We start from the raw sequence: 15774 nt of genomic DNA on the forward strand, positions 1-15774 counted from the left end.
ACTCAATTTTCCCCACAAAGCTGCTCTCTTCCCCCAACCTTACAGTTGCTTCCTTCCATGGTTCGCTCTCTGTAGCCCAAATACTCCCAACCAAGGAGACTGTCTCGTATAAGCCCTACACAAACACGCCTGTTCCTAGAACTATGCCCTCGTAAAGATTCCCACAACAGGTAAGACCGACGTTCTATATGCCGCGCTCGCATTTAGTAACTTGAATAGTCCACGTCCCACTCAGGGTGGAGAGAAACGTTCTATTCCAAATAGGCAATACGATAGCTCTCGAAGCATCTAGTGCGAAAACCAACCCTCGGGTGTGCACTATCGAAAATCTCGATCTTGTTCCAGGCTCCATGGTTCAAGTCATTGAGCTCCACCTTTTACGATTCCCACGTGCGGATCTACTCGGAAGGAATGTCATTCCCCATTCAGTGAGTATAGTATGTTCTGTTCGGTGAGTCTAACATTGTAAATGGCTTGGTGGGTGCATGGGTTACATGTTCTGTGTCGGTTGCTAGATTATCTGCAGTAACCTATATTAGAGTATGGACGTCTGTGCACAGAATTGGCATATTTAAGAGATGAGAGTAATAAAGCAGCCAAGGCTTGCCTCAACGAGGGACTTGGGGTTAACTTGGACTATGTGAAGAAACACTCTCTTTTCGCTACGGTGTTTTTATTACGTGTGGGCCCCTCATGGCACCCGAAATGATAGTGGAGGGGCAAAAAAATCCATAAATTTGCGAAGAAGCGTCGAAAGAAAGCGCGAGATCCACACCAACAGATCCATATTGCCACGAGGGCGTTGGCACGAGAGACAGTAAAAGGAAGAACAAGCGGGCCTGTAAAAATATTTGCTAATAATGATACTGTATCGAAAAAACCCAACCAGTCTGGCGAACGGCTTTTCTTCTCCGAGGGTGGGACCCGATGGCCAAGCACTACATTGCATTAGATCAAGGCCTAGTTTAATCGCTACCACGTGGCTGAGACAACCGATTAGCCGATGTCAAACGCTGCTGGAGCACTCGATTGGTAGAACCAGAATGGAGAATCGGTAGAAAAGAACGGGAGGATTCGAACTCGAACTAGGGTTAAGGAGGCCAAAACGCGGTTTTCTTCTTCCGACCGGGCCAGCCCCGAAAGCGTTAAAGTAGAATTAGTTTAAATAGCGGCGGACCGACTTTCTTCATCCCTTGTTCCTCCTTTTTCGGTTCACCATATACTCCTGTCTTGAAGGGATTTCACCATGGGTGCCATCTGGGATCTTCTTGAGCGGGCAGCCTGCCTCGCTGTCACTGCGGTCGCTCTTTTGGAAGGCCGCGCTGGTGCCACCTTCAACGGCAAGCCCTCGGTCTTGACCGAGCAAGGTCTGGTCAAGGGGTTTGTGGAGAACAATGCCAATGTTTTTCTGGGAATCCCTTTTGCGCAATCGACTGCTGGTCAGAATCGGTGGAAGGCTCCTCAGAGCTTGCCCAAGGTCCCTAGGGCTGAGTTCGATGCGACCTCTTATGGCCCTTCCTGTGCGCAGGCTATGTCCGGCAACAAGATTGTTGCGCAGGGCGAGGACTGCTTGAACCTGAATGTATTATATCCTGTATCGATATTGCCTTTGGTTATTGAATGCTGACCGAATTACTTTGCAGATCTGGACCCCTCAGAATGGCTCTAACCTACCCGTTAGTTCCCCCACACACTCTATCAAGACTTCTCTAGAAGATTTGCTAACCAATGAACAGGTCTTTGTCTACATCTATGGTGGTGCGATGGTCACTGGTGGCAATAGCAATGCTCAGTGGCAGGGACACAATTTCGCTCGCAAGGATGTGATCTACGTGAACGTCAACTACCGTGAGAGCATTTATGCTTCTCCCAACGCTCCCGAGCTTGACGGCCAGTCGCAGAACTTTGGCATTCTCGATATTGAGATGGCCTTGCAGTGGGTTTACGACAACATCAGAGGTATGTCGTCAGCATTCTTGTCCCCTGATCATGCGGTAACGTTTTTGCCTTCACAGGATTTGGTGGTGATAAGACCCGCATTGTTTTGGGTGGTCACTCCTCCGGCAGTGTTCATGTAAGTAATTTACGAATCCTTCGGTCCACATGGACAGTCAGCCCTGAATATTGCCTCGGGTGGCTAATCTGATCGTGATGCAGGTTGATCATTACTTGTGGAATCATCCCAATACATTCCTGGCAGGCGCCATCGAAATGTCTGCCAATGCCGAGTCGGGACCCGCCATCACCCCTTCCGGCGTCGGCTTGACCCAAGTGGCTCAGGACATTGAAGCCGCCGGTGTTACACTCAGCTGTGACTCCAGCAATCCGACCTTGGATTGTCTTCGTAAGGTGGACATGTACTCGATCCAGACTTCCCACTTCAACTCGACCTCCAACACCTGGTTCTCCCCGATTGTGGATAACATCACCCGCTTCGCGGACTACAAGTCGCGCTTCGCCGCTGGCAACTACCCCAAGTCGGTGCCCCTGATTGTCGGCAACTCCGACCAGGAGGGTAAGCTCTTCGGGATGGTTTACTCCAGCGAGAACACCGATTTCTCCAAATGGATCAAGACCTTCGATGCCGACATGGCTCATGTGCCTGAGGACGATCTCCTGGCGGCCTACAACGCCTCGGACTATGAAACGGTCTCCCTCATGAGCGGCGCCTCCTACGGAGACGCTCGATTCTTCTGTCCCACCGACTACCTGATCGACGTCCGTGCCAAAGAGCAGCCGACCTGGGTGTACCGTTGGTTCGGCGATTACGACAACGTCATCGGCATCGCAGGAATCGGCGCATCGCACGGAAGCGAAGTGCCTTTCTTCCACGGAGGCAACGAGTGTTTCTCGAAACTGACCGGCGTTACAGAGGCGCAGCAGGCGTTGGCTGATTACATGAACAACTGGTTTGTTGCCTGGATCAAGAACCCCAGCGCCGGACCGGGCTGGGACCGGGCGAAGCCCACCAATGGACCCTTGGCTAAGCTCGGCGTCCCTGGCAACGAGCTGGCCATGGAAATCGGCAGTACCGGCGATTACAACGGCCGCTGCCAATCCGTGTTCAACCCCAACATCCCGAAGTATCCTGTGGTCCAGAACCCGGTCACCCTGGCCAAATCCTCCTGAATTTCTTTCTCAGCGGCAATTAGACATTAGCATGCAGCATTATTTAGACATATACCCATCGCACAGGTTTAATTAGCTGTCAATTATAAATGAAAATATGAATACGACCGGCAGTTGCGCGTATTTACTCCATACTAAATTTGGGCCAGTGGACACCAATGCGAAGGATTGCATGATCCCAGGTAGACCTGGCCTTCGGCCTTCACGCTAAGAAAAATCGTGCATGAAGGATCTCGTGTAGAAGGATCGATTCAGGTACGGTGCCACACTTTCCACTTTGGCTAACGGTCCATTGGACTGGACGTTAGACGGTGGGGCGACGGACCCAGAAACACGGACTGAAAACATTTTTGGTCGGTAGGGTAGCATCCCTAGTTAACCCTAATTCTCGGCCATCCTCATCATTGACATAGCCACCAGCCACCCGTCCCTTAAATATAGTTCAGCGAAATCCTTTTACAAACTTACATAGAGCTGTTAGCCAAAACTAGAAAATGAACGACGTATCCGACAGCAGATCGGGAAGGATCCGAGTAGGAGAAAAATAAAACCCCTTAACAGAGTGAACGGGGCAGTTGGACGGAGTGCTCCGTATTCCGTCCCAGAGGTTCATTCTGCCGAAGTTTTCCCCTTCATTAACCTGACTGCCTAGTCTCGGTCTTGGAGCCTCGGCATATAGAATTTCTAGAATAGCGCCATCCATCGAGATCGAGTGTTGTCCCTGCATTGGTGTGTTCACGCTTGATCTAACTGTTTTCGTGTGTTCTCCTGTCTTTAGACTCTCTCCTTTCTCTTAATTACACCATTTCGGTCGCCTCTCCCTATATCGTAAAGGTCGTATTGTATACAGTAGTGTATGCATAGCCGGGCTGGAGATTCTCCGCTATCAGGTAATATTTGACTTTCGTAGTGCAAATCTGCGCGGCGGCTGAAGTATATTTCTATGACTCGAACATCGAGAACAGCTTTGTTGGTGGGTTTGTGCAGCGCCGAGAAAAGGGAAATTAGATGTGTTACGAGACCACAGCACATCTTGCAGGCTATGTAACCTCACGTCTCATGTTGGAGATTTGGAGTAGCGTAGTTACTAAGCAACCAGACCATGACTTCACGATCCAAGCTTGTGCTCCCGGCATTGGCCGCATCCGGTAATGTAGCCATTGTTTTAAGTGGAAACATCTCCACTCCGTCCAGCCATCCCGAGCTGGCGGAACCGTGGGAGTTTATACAGACTATTCGACCCTTCCAAGGATGCCACTGGCTCGTGGAAAACAGATCTAATACTTGCCCAATAGCATCGGTGTATCACTAGCAGGCCCTTGCACTTTCTTGGAATAAGCTTCGCCATCGTCAGATTTCTCTGATCGAGCCATGTTAGTTGGACCAGTGGGAGAGCGGAATCAATTCCTTGTCCGTTGGCAAGATTCCACAAATTGGGATTTGAGTCGCAGAAACAAGGTCCGTATTATCAAGCTCAGCAGTGCGTTAAAATCTCTGTCTTTAGCACGCTAACGTACAAGTGAAGGCCCCTTCGCTCTCTTTGGCCGTCCAGCCGGCCGTCCCTCGTTCCAACTGTTTAAATGGCTGTCAGTCCTTCGTTTGCTCTTTCATAACGGTGGGAACGCCTGCAGATCGTCCCCATGGCTCCCCCGGGAGTCGGACAGGTGGTATGTGCTTTGTTTTTCTGGTTTCTCCCTCCACGTGGAGCGCAATTGATCGGCACGGGAACCAGTGAACTGACGATCACTTCTGACACGAACGTTGTAGGTCGGATGGTACATCTGTACAGTTGTCGCATGTGCCGTCTTCGTTACGCGGTTGTTTGTGCGATGGCAGAGGTTCAACAAATTTTACATCGACGATTACCTCGTCGCGGCGGCCTGTATATGTTTGATCGGTGATCTGGTCATCCAGCATCTCATGTTCAATTGGGGTACGTTTTGGGTTGAGCTTGGTTATGCACGAGGAAGGTTTCTGACGGTTCTCGGTTGTTTAGGCATGACGGACATGGCCAATGCGTCGAAATCGGATATGATCAATATGATGAAGGTTGGTGGTAGCTTGGACAACCGGGTTTGTCGCATCGCACGTTAACCGTCCGTGATAGATGATCATTCCCGGCTCTACACTTTATGTGACTTCTCTGTGGCTGATCAAAGCCGGCATGGTTCGTACTTTCGACTGCGATAGAGATCAGGGCCGTGGACTAACCAGTTGCGCATGCAGGTCTGCTTCTACAAACGTCTGGCGGATCGAACCCACTACCAACGAATCTACAATATCATCCTTGCCTTACTAGCCGCTACGTGGCTCACCATCTTTCTCAATATCATCTTCAAGTGCTTCCCTGTCGACCGTATTTGGGACATGGATAACCCAGACCGTGAGCTTTGCCCACACGAGTGTCGATGAACCCGCGCAAGCTAACAATACACAGGGGCATGTTCCAAAAAGCAGAGCCGGATCAATTACTGGATCACCATCTTGTGTACGTAGTCGCAGCCTACACATCCCCTCTATAAGAAACCCCACTAACCTCATCCCCAAACCGCAGTCAACATCTTCAGCGATGTAATCAGTGAGTTGCCCAACCATCCAACCCGACAAACCACAACTAACAAACCACCGCAGTCATCTGTCTCCCAATCTCCCAAGTGCTCCGCCTCCGCATGCCCTTCAAACAAAAGCTCGGCGTCATGTCCATCTTCCTGCTAGGTATCCTCGTCGTCATCACAAGCAGTACGTCCCCTCCCCTCTCTACTCCCCTTCCCACCCAACCAAAACTAACCAGAAACTCTTCAAAACACAGTAATCCGCGCCATCTTCTCCTGGCAAAATAAACAAATGATCACCTGCACCGTGTCCATGATCGAAACCGCCATCGCAATCATCGCCAACTCGCTGCCCGTCCTGCGCACTCTTTTTTTTGGTTCGAAGTCTCGCAACGGGACATACTACAGCAGCCGAGCATACGAGCTGTCGCACTCCCACGCCCCGGGGAAGTCGGGTCCCCTGAATAAGGTGACGGCGTCGGTGGCGTCGAACGCGGTCACGGATGGCCATGGTGGTATGCCCTCGGGGCTGTCGAGACATGATTCCGAGGACGAGTTGGTGAAAGATGCTGCTTCGCCGCCCGTGGATGAACATGGCATCTCCGTCACCACGGAGTATCATGTTTTTCATGGCAGGTTTTCGAGTCCGAGTGTTAATGGTAGACAGCACTGATTTTTTTTTTTTTTTGGTTGTAATTTATAGAGTGGGGTTTTGGATGGGTTTGGTGGGGGGTATTTATTAATTTATATGAATATATGTGTATGTGTATGGGTTCATGTAATTATGTGTGTATGAATAGATGTCTGGTATTTCAGCATATGTCTCCAGCAATTCACTTTTAGCAGGTTTCGTTGCATCAGTTAGCAACCATCGCATTAACATGATGCATGGCAGGCCGAATGCGAGGCAAGGACGGTGGCATCAAGTCACTCTGTACCTCAACCCTTGTCGGGTAGAAGAATATACAGTATGTAGGATGGTACAAGCATCAACAATACTCGTTCTGTCTTTTTTATTTTATTTTATTTTTCCCTCTTACCTGCAGGGTTATCGACAATGTCAAATGAGTATACTTCGAGGACATTATCTGGCCGCCTGCTGTATTCGGTTTCATTAAGGTTTTGCCGGCAGTTCTTGACTCTAGTCCCAGAGAGGGAAGCCGAATGTTTTGCTTAAGGGCGGTCGGCTACCATTGCAATTTACAAGTATTGTGCACCTAGATGTCAAATTCTAGATCGAGAGAGAAAAACAGGGAAAGGAAAAGACAAGGTAGCAAGGATAAGGTCTAAGAGTATAGGGTGAAGAGATAGCAAATATTCAAGGAAATGAAATTGTGGTGATGGTGGTCGTAGTTGAAGTTCAGTTGTGTTATATATTTTCCCGACCGTTGAGTGAAAAGACATGTCAAATTATCAACTAAAAATCGGAGTACTTTATGTTAGGCTAACTGCTGAAATTTACGGCACAGGAATAAAAAGCGAGAAAGGTAAATTGACAAAAGAAGGAACTCAAACAAGGATGCAAGACTCTAAGTAAAAAAGAGGGTGGGAGCAAAAACAGAAAGAGAAAAAAAAAAGAAAGCGCGAGCGACGCAGGGATCGAACCTGCAATCTCTAGAGCCGAAATCTAGCGCCTTACCATTAGGCCAGCCGCCCAGCTGCTGTGAAGTAGTAGTCTTAGATATGAGTCCTAGATCACTTTAAAACGTGGTATATACTCTCTAGAATCAACTGCCTAGACTAATGCCAATGCAATATTGATCTCATTAGTCTGGATACAATCCTCATTTATATGAATTGAACCAGCTATTGACAACAGTTTATAGGATCACCGTGCCGTGTTAGCCTAATGCATCGCAGGTATGGTCCACTGATTATAGATTCGTGCTGTTAACCGGCCACCCATTGATGATAGTATACGCATCTCCTGGCGTCGTGCCATGTAAAACATCATAATGGGTGCGATCTCCGCAGGTCTCTATACCATGAGTAGTCGAGCATCGATCTTGCAACATCGCAGCGATTTGCTCGCCCGCCTCACGGCCCTCAAACCACGCTCCGTGTAAGAATCCAAAATACGACGCGCTGGTCGCCTCTCCGGCGAACCACAGCCGGTCTACATTGGCACGTAGATTCTGATGCATCTCTAGTGTGGTCCCCACTGGCCAGTTGGAGTAGCTGCCGTACGCCCAGGGCTCGTTGTTCCATCGGGGATATACGAATGCGGTTGGCTCGGGTATTCGCTTATCTGGAAACATCTCGCGAAGGACAGCGAGTATCTCCCCTTTGGTTTCCTCGTCGGACTGTCTCTCTACACGGTATGCTTGCTCTTCCACGACAGTCACGAACAGGATGTTAGACCCAGGCATGAAGCCGTCTTTCGAAAGAGATTGGAATACCGGGTAGTACCCGCGGGTGGTAGGCGACGCATAGAGGAAAAACTGTGAGTCGGGTGGCCAGAACGTCTCATCAAACTGTAGAAAGATCTTGGTGTATGTGCCCATGGTGAACTTCTGAATGGCAGTTTGTTTCCATTTGGGCAAGGCCGGGTCGAACTGTACGACATCGTTCTGCAGTACGCCCAGAGAAAACGTGCAAACGGCATATGCTGCACTGACACAACTACCATCGCTGTTGGTGATTTTGACACCTTTATTGGAATATTTGATATCAGTCACTTGAGTGTTAAGCCGGAGCCGACGGTCTTGGACCTCTTTGTGGAGGAAGGTTGACGCCTCGCGTTCGATGATTGTACTGTATCCGCGAGGATCCACCACCATGTGGTTGTCTTCGCCAAATTGGTTGAATGTGAGATTCTCGGCGGCTACTCCGAAAATGAATGAACTGGCTTCAGGGCTGGCTGCGCATTCCCAGTCTGTGAATTACGGGTTAGTTAGGGTTTTCTGCGACGTCTTGTCCTCCCATGCGCTTCGTACCCCAATTCCACCATTCCACTGCTTGTGCCTTCATATCGCTGCGCTGGGGGTTCCAGCCCGCCAGAGCAAATCCGGTACGCGCATTATGATCTTGAATATTGTCTAGTAGCATCTGTCCCGCATTTCTGTAGGCTACATCCTTGACGTCGCTGATGGCATCTAACAGATCCTGGTAGTCGCTGTAGCCGGTCTCGTCATAGGTAAGAACGGAGCTGAAATTGTCCGGTGTGTTCTTGAGTCTGTGTTTGTTGGCCTGTCAAGGCAGGATTCTGTCAGTTACATATAGAAGAGAGGGAAATTTCTGTCCCATACCAGTGTTATGAGTGGGTTCTCTTCCTGAAGTTAATGAAGGTCACATACATGGATCAAGGGCACCTACCTGCTCCACTTGTTCCGACACCGTGTAACTGCGCTGATAGCTTAGCAAAATTTTCTTTCGAGAAAAGCTACATGAACATACCCAGTTCGCACCAAGTTCTATCACGTAAGGTTTTCCAGTCTTGTCCTGACCGAAGTCCGTACTCCAAACGCGCCCGCCAATAGTATTTCGGTATTCTAAAATGACAAAGTCATGAATCGATGCGTTTGATAAAGCTTGCTAGTAAATTAAATCAATGAATAATTATCCCCACCGTCCTTTTCGGGGCTTGCTGGTAACCTCGGTGATCCACTTACTGCTGCCGTGATACCGGCCATTCCACCTCCGCTGGGTTACGTTAGACCCCTGCCGCACGACGAAGAAGGCTATTATTGTCTTACAGGATTGCCACTGTGGTTTCTGTGCATATTCTATCCTCGGGTGGAGGCTGTGCGACGTGAGCGAAGGTCGACTTTATTGTTCCCGTGGCTAGCAAGAGACTCGAACATATTGACAACGTGAAATGCATATTGTCTAAAGCTTACACGATGTTTGGCTCTCAACGGAATCCAAGAGCGCTACGCAGAGCTTTTGTAATCACTACTGGGCTACATTGGGCAAGTCATATCTGGTACATGGCCTTCGCTTGGCGTTCACCAAATGGTAGAATGGGTTATCTCTGCACCCGCTCACCAGATCGACCGTGAGGCGATATGCAGCAGCCTGTGATCAGCAGGACAGTCTTGGCATGATAGTCGACTAGTCAGTAGACGTTTAGACTGGTGGTCAGGAAATTTAGCACGAGATGGGTAAGTCCAGGCGGATTGAACCCCCTGTCATGTGGCAGGGCTGATAAGCATTTGACTGGGCCAGTCAGGATGCTTAAATAGTGGGTTAATTAGTAGATTAAGAGCGAGCCACTTGCTCTAAACAGTGACCCTTGGATGGGATCCACCTTGAGTTCTAGTTGGCAAATCAGATGCATTGTTGTAGCGAGATGACTTGTCTTTTATCAAGGCTAATTCAGTCAAGTCGGCAAGCCCTAGCTTTCCCCGCATCCGAGGTTGGACATTCCGTTTCCATCTTGGTGTCGCAAGAAACCAAGGTAGCATTAATTCAATATTAATATCTGTCAACTCTGCAAGTACGGTTCCACCACACAACTCCATTTCCCCCATACTTTCATTGATCGCCATGGAGGAAAGAAAGGTCGAATATGTACCGGAAGACGATGCGCAGCTGGCTCGAATGGGCCATAAGCCGGAACTGCATCGGAATTTTTCCACCCTGTAAGCTGATTCCAAGAATATGGCTGACCAGTTAAATGCTAATTCGTGTTTTATAGTTCTATGCTTGGCTTAGCGTTCGCGGTGCTTAATGTGAGTGTTAAGGCCATCCCTGGATAGCCCTCACTAACGAATCATAGTCTTGGACGGCCCTCTCTGCGAGTTTATCGATCAGTCTGACCTCGGGTGGTAGCACCAGTGTGATCTGGGGTGAGTATGTTAATGCAAAATTGTCGTATACCGCTGACGGTTTGTAGGTCTGGTAACAGCTGGCACTTGCAACCTGTGCATCGCAGCCTCCCTGGCTGAATTCCTCTCGGCATTCCCAACGTGAGTTTCTTGGCAATTTCGAAAAGCAAAAAGAACAAAGAAAGAAAGAGGAGAGAAAGCGAGGGAGACTGACCTGTGACTGCATGTTCAGGGCGGGTGGACAATATCATTGGGTAGCTGGTACGTAGCCTATCCCTTGCATACAATCCTCACTAATGTCGTCAGTTGGTATGTTGGCCCAACACACTAGGTTCTTTCCGCATGTTAAACAGGGTAGTGTCTTGGCCGCAATGGGTTCCGATCTTGTCTTGGATTACCGGCTGGGTTAACGTCGCTGGATGGGTAAGTACTCCGTTGGAGATTTAGGCTAGGAGCGAAATTAACCCTATAGGTTGCGCTGGTGGCCACCAACGCCCTTCTTTCAAGCCAGTTGATTGCGGGCGTAGTCTCCGCGGTTTATCCGGTAGGTCTGTCTTTCCATGTTAGACATTTCGCTCATCGTGGCTAGGACTTTGAATGGCAGCGATGGCAGCAGTTTCTTATCTACGTGGGTCTCACGTTGGGCGCGTTCGTTATTAACGCGTTCATGAATTCCGTGCTTCCACTCATCTATCGCGGCGCTTGTATGTATACCTGAGACCGTATACGCTCGGTTCTAATTTGGTAGTTACTTGGTCGATTGGCGGTTTTGTTCTGGTTTCCATCACTGTGCTGGCGTGCGCTTCCCCGGACTATAACTCTGCCTAGTAAGTATCCCGTCGGTACTGATATTCATTGGCTGATGAGATAGCTTCGTATTCTGTGAATTCGTGAATCAAACTGGCTGTGAGTTTACAAATTCCGAGAGATAGAACGTCGCTGATGATTACTAGGGCCTGATGGCGTGGCGTGGCTACTGGGGGTTTGTCTCCCATCCCGACTCACCGATAATGAAACATACTGATTCTTTAGCTTCTCCAAGGAGGACTGGGAGTCACCGCATTTGTAGGTTGCTCTACCTTCCGATATCCATCATATTTCTAATCTTCTTAGGATGCCGTGGTGCACATGATCGAGGGTACACCTAGCCCCGTGCCTTATCACGCGACAAGACTAACCCTCACTGGCGCACAGAAATCCCGAATCCATCCGTTAAAGGACCCAAGGTTATGTTAACCTGCGTTGGGATTGGCACCTTCACCGGCTCCGTCTTCCTCATCGTGCTGCTCTTCGTCGCAGGCGATATCACCGACGTGGTGAGCTCAAAAGCAGGGCCCTTGCTGCAGATACTCCTCCACGCGACCCAGAATACCGCAGGCGCGATCTGCCTACTCATGTACGTTTGTCCTTGTCACCCTTGAATCGCTGGGGTCAACTAACGTGATAGGCTACCCCTCGTTTGTCTGATCTTCGCCTTGCTTAGCGTGATGACAACGAGCAGCCGGATGATATTCGCATTCGCTCGGTGAGCCTCTAGCCCTATGTCCCATGGCCCGGACGAACTACTCACTCTCCCAAGGGACGGTGGCCTCCCCGCCTCGCGCTTCTTCGCGCATGTCCATCAGGGACTCGGACTGCCTTTGAACGCACTGGCATTGACCACATTGGTCGTGATCATATTCGGTCTGATCTTCCTCGGGTCTTCCAGGTACGTTCCACATACATCAGCCAGATATGTCACTCATCTAAGAAAATAGCGCCTTCAACGCCATCATCTCTTCGTCCGTCGTAGCGCTGGATCTATCCTACGCCATGCCGATCGCCGTCAACTGCCTCCGAGGACGCAGGTCGTTACCCGATCGGAAATTCCAGATCCCGACTGCGATCGGATGGGTGATTGACATTGTAAGTTTTCATAGCATCTACCTTTTTGTATAGATCTGGCGTCAACTAATGATATATGTACGCAGATCTCCCTATCTTATATCGCTCTCACGACCGTCTTGTTCCTGTTCCCTCCTTCTCGGCCGGTGACGGGGAGCAGTATGAGTAAGTGCATCCTAGGCGACTCTCTAGTTCTATCTGAGGTAACTGCTGACATGTGTAGATTACTGTATCGTTGCATTCGGAATTATTGTTCTGGTGTCGGTTGTGCAGTGGATCGTGGATGGACGCAGGAATTTCACGGGGCCGAGGGTTGAGACCGAGACCTAGGTCGGTCGGTATATGTAACTTAATGTCGGTAGAGTGGCATCTATTCCCTGTCACTGAGGGGTGTCTTGTCCTTGGGTGCGACGTTGCATGACCTCTCTGCCCAGGCGACGAATAGAGTCTAAATGGAGATAGCATAGCTGTGTATACCCCCGAATCAGAAGGGTCCAAGACCCAGTGTATTACGAAACCATCATACTCAATGGCCTGAGGGTTGCAGAAGAGAGGGTTACCATAGCCATCGATTGGATAGTAGACAACCATTACCTCACTGAAATCAAACAAGACCATCTTAAAAATTGAAAGAAAAAAAAAAAAGATGTCATTAACTCATATGCCAGCATACTACCTAGATCCCAGATCTCGCGTTAAATAAAAAACATAATAAAACCCAGTAACCACTCGCTACCATCAAAGCACCCAAACTCCACAAATGCAGGATCCTATCCTATCAGAACCAGTCCGAGATCATGATCATTCATTGAGAAGCCAGCGACTACTGGATCTCGTAGAGGGCGAACGCGCGCTCGATGTCTTGTAAGGTCTCTTTGTCTCCGTATGCGTCCATCAAGGCCTTGTTTCGGTGGAGGCGCTCTGCTTCCTCGGGGTCGTATGCGGGGGCGGGAGCGTTGTAGTAATTGTAGACGCCGAAGCCTGCGATTGTATTGTTAGATGGCTGTGTTTCGGTGGAGTCATTCATGGTGATGAGAAATGAGGGTGGTTTACCGAGGGCTATCATTCCCATGGCTGGGAGGTACCTGGATTCACGACAATATTAGAACCATGTTCTTCCTGTGATCAATGAAACAGCGCTAGAAGTGAAGATCACATACCATTTACCAATATTTCCCTTGACCGGGGGAATGTAAACAGGCCGCTTGAAGTGCGGGCGCTGCGGTGCGGACGGGGTGGTGGATGTATCCATGGGGTAAGACTGATTGATTGTCTTTGTATGGGGTAAAACTTGTTCAGCTTGGGAATAGAAATATTGGGGAAATTAGAGTTCTGAATGGGGTTGACGAGAGCATTGTTATATATCTTGTTCTAAATCTGCTAAGTTGGGGCTGTGGAGAGTCAGTGATGTGATTCTTGGTGTGGCATGATCGGGGAAATCGTATGATGGAAATTAAATGATCTTCAACGTCGGTCATGAAACTCCGTGCAGCTGCTGATCATCGTGACATTGATGCAATGATAGCCCGATCTACTTCTTCTGCGGTTTTACCCGTGTAATAAACCTGGGTTTAGTAATGATATTGAAAACATGGGGCGTCATCATTACCTTGGTTGTTTGTTTAACTGCCGTGGTCTCTACCCGGCTGGCAAGGATTGAAACACATGCTACTTCCACCGTATTGAATGAGGAGATCTTCGGTGATGATCTTGCTAGTCTCTTGACAATGGATGATTTGTTTATGCGATTTTCAAGGTCGCGTTTAACTCAATCGATGTTGAGTTTCTTCAAGTTCCTGTAGGATAGCTTGCTTGATAATATCATTAATAGTTTCAGCGCTCGGATGGAGATGATACGTCACCACCGACTAAAATTGAGGCATGAGACGCTATGGTTTATAGAACTATGATTGATTGGCCTGGTAATTTAGCTTTTCGAGAAATTACATACCCAGCTGCCTATGGCATTCACTACATATCGTTATCACGGCATTATATGGAAAGTTGTTTCTTCAAGGCATACTGGGACTATCCAGAATAGAACAAACGTGTTAATCAAGTTAACCATACTAGTCATTCTCACCTAATGATATGGAATGTTCTTAAGGATTGTGAGGCCACTGATCGCCGAGACAAGGTTTATGCGTTACTAAACATGGGTTCTGACAATAATGCTTCGTAATCTCTATTGCCCGACTGTAGCTTGCGGTGGAAAGATGTGTTTGATCGACTCATCAGGTTCTATGTTAGCGAGCAAGTGTGTGTACAGACCTGGGATGATGGAGACGTTGCGGTGATTAAAGGCAAAGGTTGTGTTCTGGGCGTGGTAAGCACGGGAGTACGTTATGACCACATATCGTACAGTATACGGATGACAGCCATGCATTTGCAGGGATGGTACTTCCGAGGCCTGCCGCCGTTGACCAAGGAGCGCGATATCGTCTGCCTTTTGCAAGGAGCATCTGAGGCTACGATCATAAGGGCATATGTTGACTACTGTGCCGTTGTGGCAATCGGATTCATCCCTAAGCATGCATCTCCATCATCGGGGTCTAGTCCCATGATGAGTTGGGAAGTACTGGATAAGTGGCATGATATCCTACAGTCGGTAACCGTATATCCTCGCGATTTCCTCCTTGTATGGGATCGGCAAAAGCCCTGGAGGGATAGCGAAGACAGCAAATGGCTTGAGGATAATCGAATACCAAAGTATGCCAAGAAGCAGTTAGAGGGTCAGCTATCCAAGCTTGACAGATTACAACATCTTGGACCGATATTACTTGACTCGCCTAAGCTCGATCAGGCATTATACCTAGACATGAAAAGAGAGCAAGAGGTTCAAAAAACAGAACGAGCGCTCGCGGCTGCGGATGGGATTTTAGGGAGGGATACCTGGCTCGGCTTTGTCATTAAAGTGTTCCAAACATTCGAAAGTTGTCTTTCTCGCGTTGGAAGATGCATCGCTAAGAATCGGTGGCAGAGTTTCTCAATACAGGCTTAATCTTGTTCAAGGCGATATCGGAAGCAGTCTGGCGCATGCCTTATATGTAAGCCTTATTGCGTTAATGGTATTGAGATTTTATGCGAAGCAGAATAAAGGGTTGGCTAAAACTCTTTCTATGAGGTCATATGTCATTGGATTGTAATATCATCGACATGGCGGCTACAGTGTGAGGGGTTTGAGAAAGCTAGTATGGGCTATATGGGAGTTTAATACCAGAGACAATATGGTGAGCCTATGTCACTTATTATTTTCTAAGTCGCGAAAGGGCCAGTGCCTCTACATGTGTATGTAGCTGTTATGTGACAGCCTTACGGGCTATGTATTTATTTGGTTCCCGTTTATCACAGCCAATTGATCCCAAGGCCAGCCTAAACTTGACTACACTGAGTATTTTATTTAACCATATCTCTGGACAAGGTCCTTCACATCGTTGAGC

At 48.6% G+C, this 15774-nt stretch overlaps 6 protein-coding genes and 1 non-coding gene across 7 annotated transcripts; 4 read left to right on the forward strand and 3 right to left on the reverse strand.

Moving 5' to 3' along the window:
* Positions 1-1144: 1144 nt before the first annotated feature.
* Positions 1145-3182, forward strand: BDV37DRAFT_257242 (carboxylesterase). Its single transcript, XM_032082922.1, has 5 exons — positions 1145-1582; positions 1644-1676; positions 1737-1959; positions 2016-2074; positions 2158-3182. Exons 1-5 carry the CDS (start codon positions 1247-1249, stop codon positions 3127-3129), a joined length of 1623 nt encoding a protein of 540 aa, XP_031937908.1. The 5' UTR covers positions 1145-1246; the 3' UTR covers positions 3130-3182.
* A 1587-nt stretch (positions 3183-4769) lies between these two features.
* Positions 4770-7218, forward strand: BDV37DRAFT_274316 (uncharacterized protein; the record flags this gene model as incomplete). Its single annotated transcript, XM_032085213.1, has 10 exons — positions 4770-4796; positions 5044-5062; positions 5126-5178; positions 5237-5296; positions 5356-5512; positions 5567-5617; positions 5684-5707; positions 5761-5868; positions 5939-6317; positions 7161-7218. The coding sequence occupies 10 exons, from the start codon at positions 4770-4772 to the stop codon at positions 7216-7218; spliced, it is 936 nt and encodes a 311-aa protein (XP_031937909.1).
* A 47-nt stretch (positions 7219-7265) lies between these two features.
* BDV37DRAFT_t182 lies at positions 7266-7337 on the reverse strand. The gene has a single exon. It is a non-coding gene; the product is annotated as a tRNA-Arg (tRNA).
* A 218-nt stretch (positions 7338-7555) lies between these two features.
* BDV37DRAFT_274317 (amine oxidase) lies at positions 7556-9484 on the reverse strand (the record flags this gene model as incomplete). Its single annotated transcript, XM_032085214.1, has 7 exons — positions 7556-8541; positions 8618-8870; positions 8997-9029; positions 9078-9211; positions 9293-9341; positions 9377-9406; positions 9449-9484. 7 exons carry the CDS (start codon positions 9482-9484, stop codon positions 7556-7558), a joined length of 1521 nt encoding a protein of 506 aa, XP_031937910.1.
* A 685-nt stretch (positions 9485-10169) lies between these two features.
* On the forward strand, positions 10170-12664 carry BDV37DRAFT_274318 (amino acid/polyamine transporter I; the record flags this gene model as incomplete). Its single annotated transcript, XM_032085215.1, has 19 exons — positions 10170-10264; positions 10321-10354; positions 10402-10471; positions 10519-10591; positions 10683-10711; positions 10809-10873; positions 10923-10994; positions 11040-11154; positions 11199-11277; positions 11322-11356; positions 11404-11432; positions 11483-11515; positions 11564-11588; positions 11645-11846; positions 11898-11975; positions 12030-12158; positions 12208-12355; positions 12421-12499; positions 12558-12664. The coding sequence occupies 19 exons, from the start codon at positions 10170-10172 to the stop codon at positions 12662-12664; spliced, it is 1497 nt and encodes a 498-aa protein (XP_031937911.1).
* Positions 12665-13054: 390 nt separating this feature from the next.
* On the reverse strand, positions 13055-13748 carry BDV37DRAFT_199576 (uncharacterized protein). Its single transcript, XM_032079830.1, has 3 exons — positions 13495-13748; positions 13388-13419; positions 13055-13315 (listed from the first exon to the last, which is right to left on the reverse strand). The coding sequence occupies exons 1-3, from the start codon at positions 13584-13586 to the stop codon at positions 13158-13160; spliced, it is 282 nt and encodes a 93-aa protein (XP_031937912.1). The 5' UTR covers positions 13587-13748; the 3' UTR covers positions 13055-13157.
* A 672-nt stretch (positions 13749-14420) lies between these two features.
* On the forward strand, positions 14421-15637 carry BDV37DRAFT_199562 (uncharacterized protein). The gene has a single exon (XM_032079829.1). The coding sequence runs from the start codon at positions 14706-14708 to the stop codon at positions 15333-15335; it is 630 nt and encodes a 209-aa protein (XP_031937913.1). The 5' UTR covers positions 14421-14705; the 3' UTR covers positions 15336-15637.
* Positions 15638-15774: the final 137 nt, after the last annotated feature.

This window comes from Aspergillus pseudonomiae, assembly GCF_009193645.1.
Source record: "Aspergillus pseudonomiae strain CBS 119388 unplaced genomic scaffold BDV37scaffold_76, whole genome shotgun sequence".
Lineage (NCBI taxonomy): Eukaryota > Fungi > Ascomycota > Eurotiomycetes > Eurotiales > Aspergillaceae > Aspergillus > Aspergillus pseudonomiae.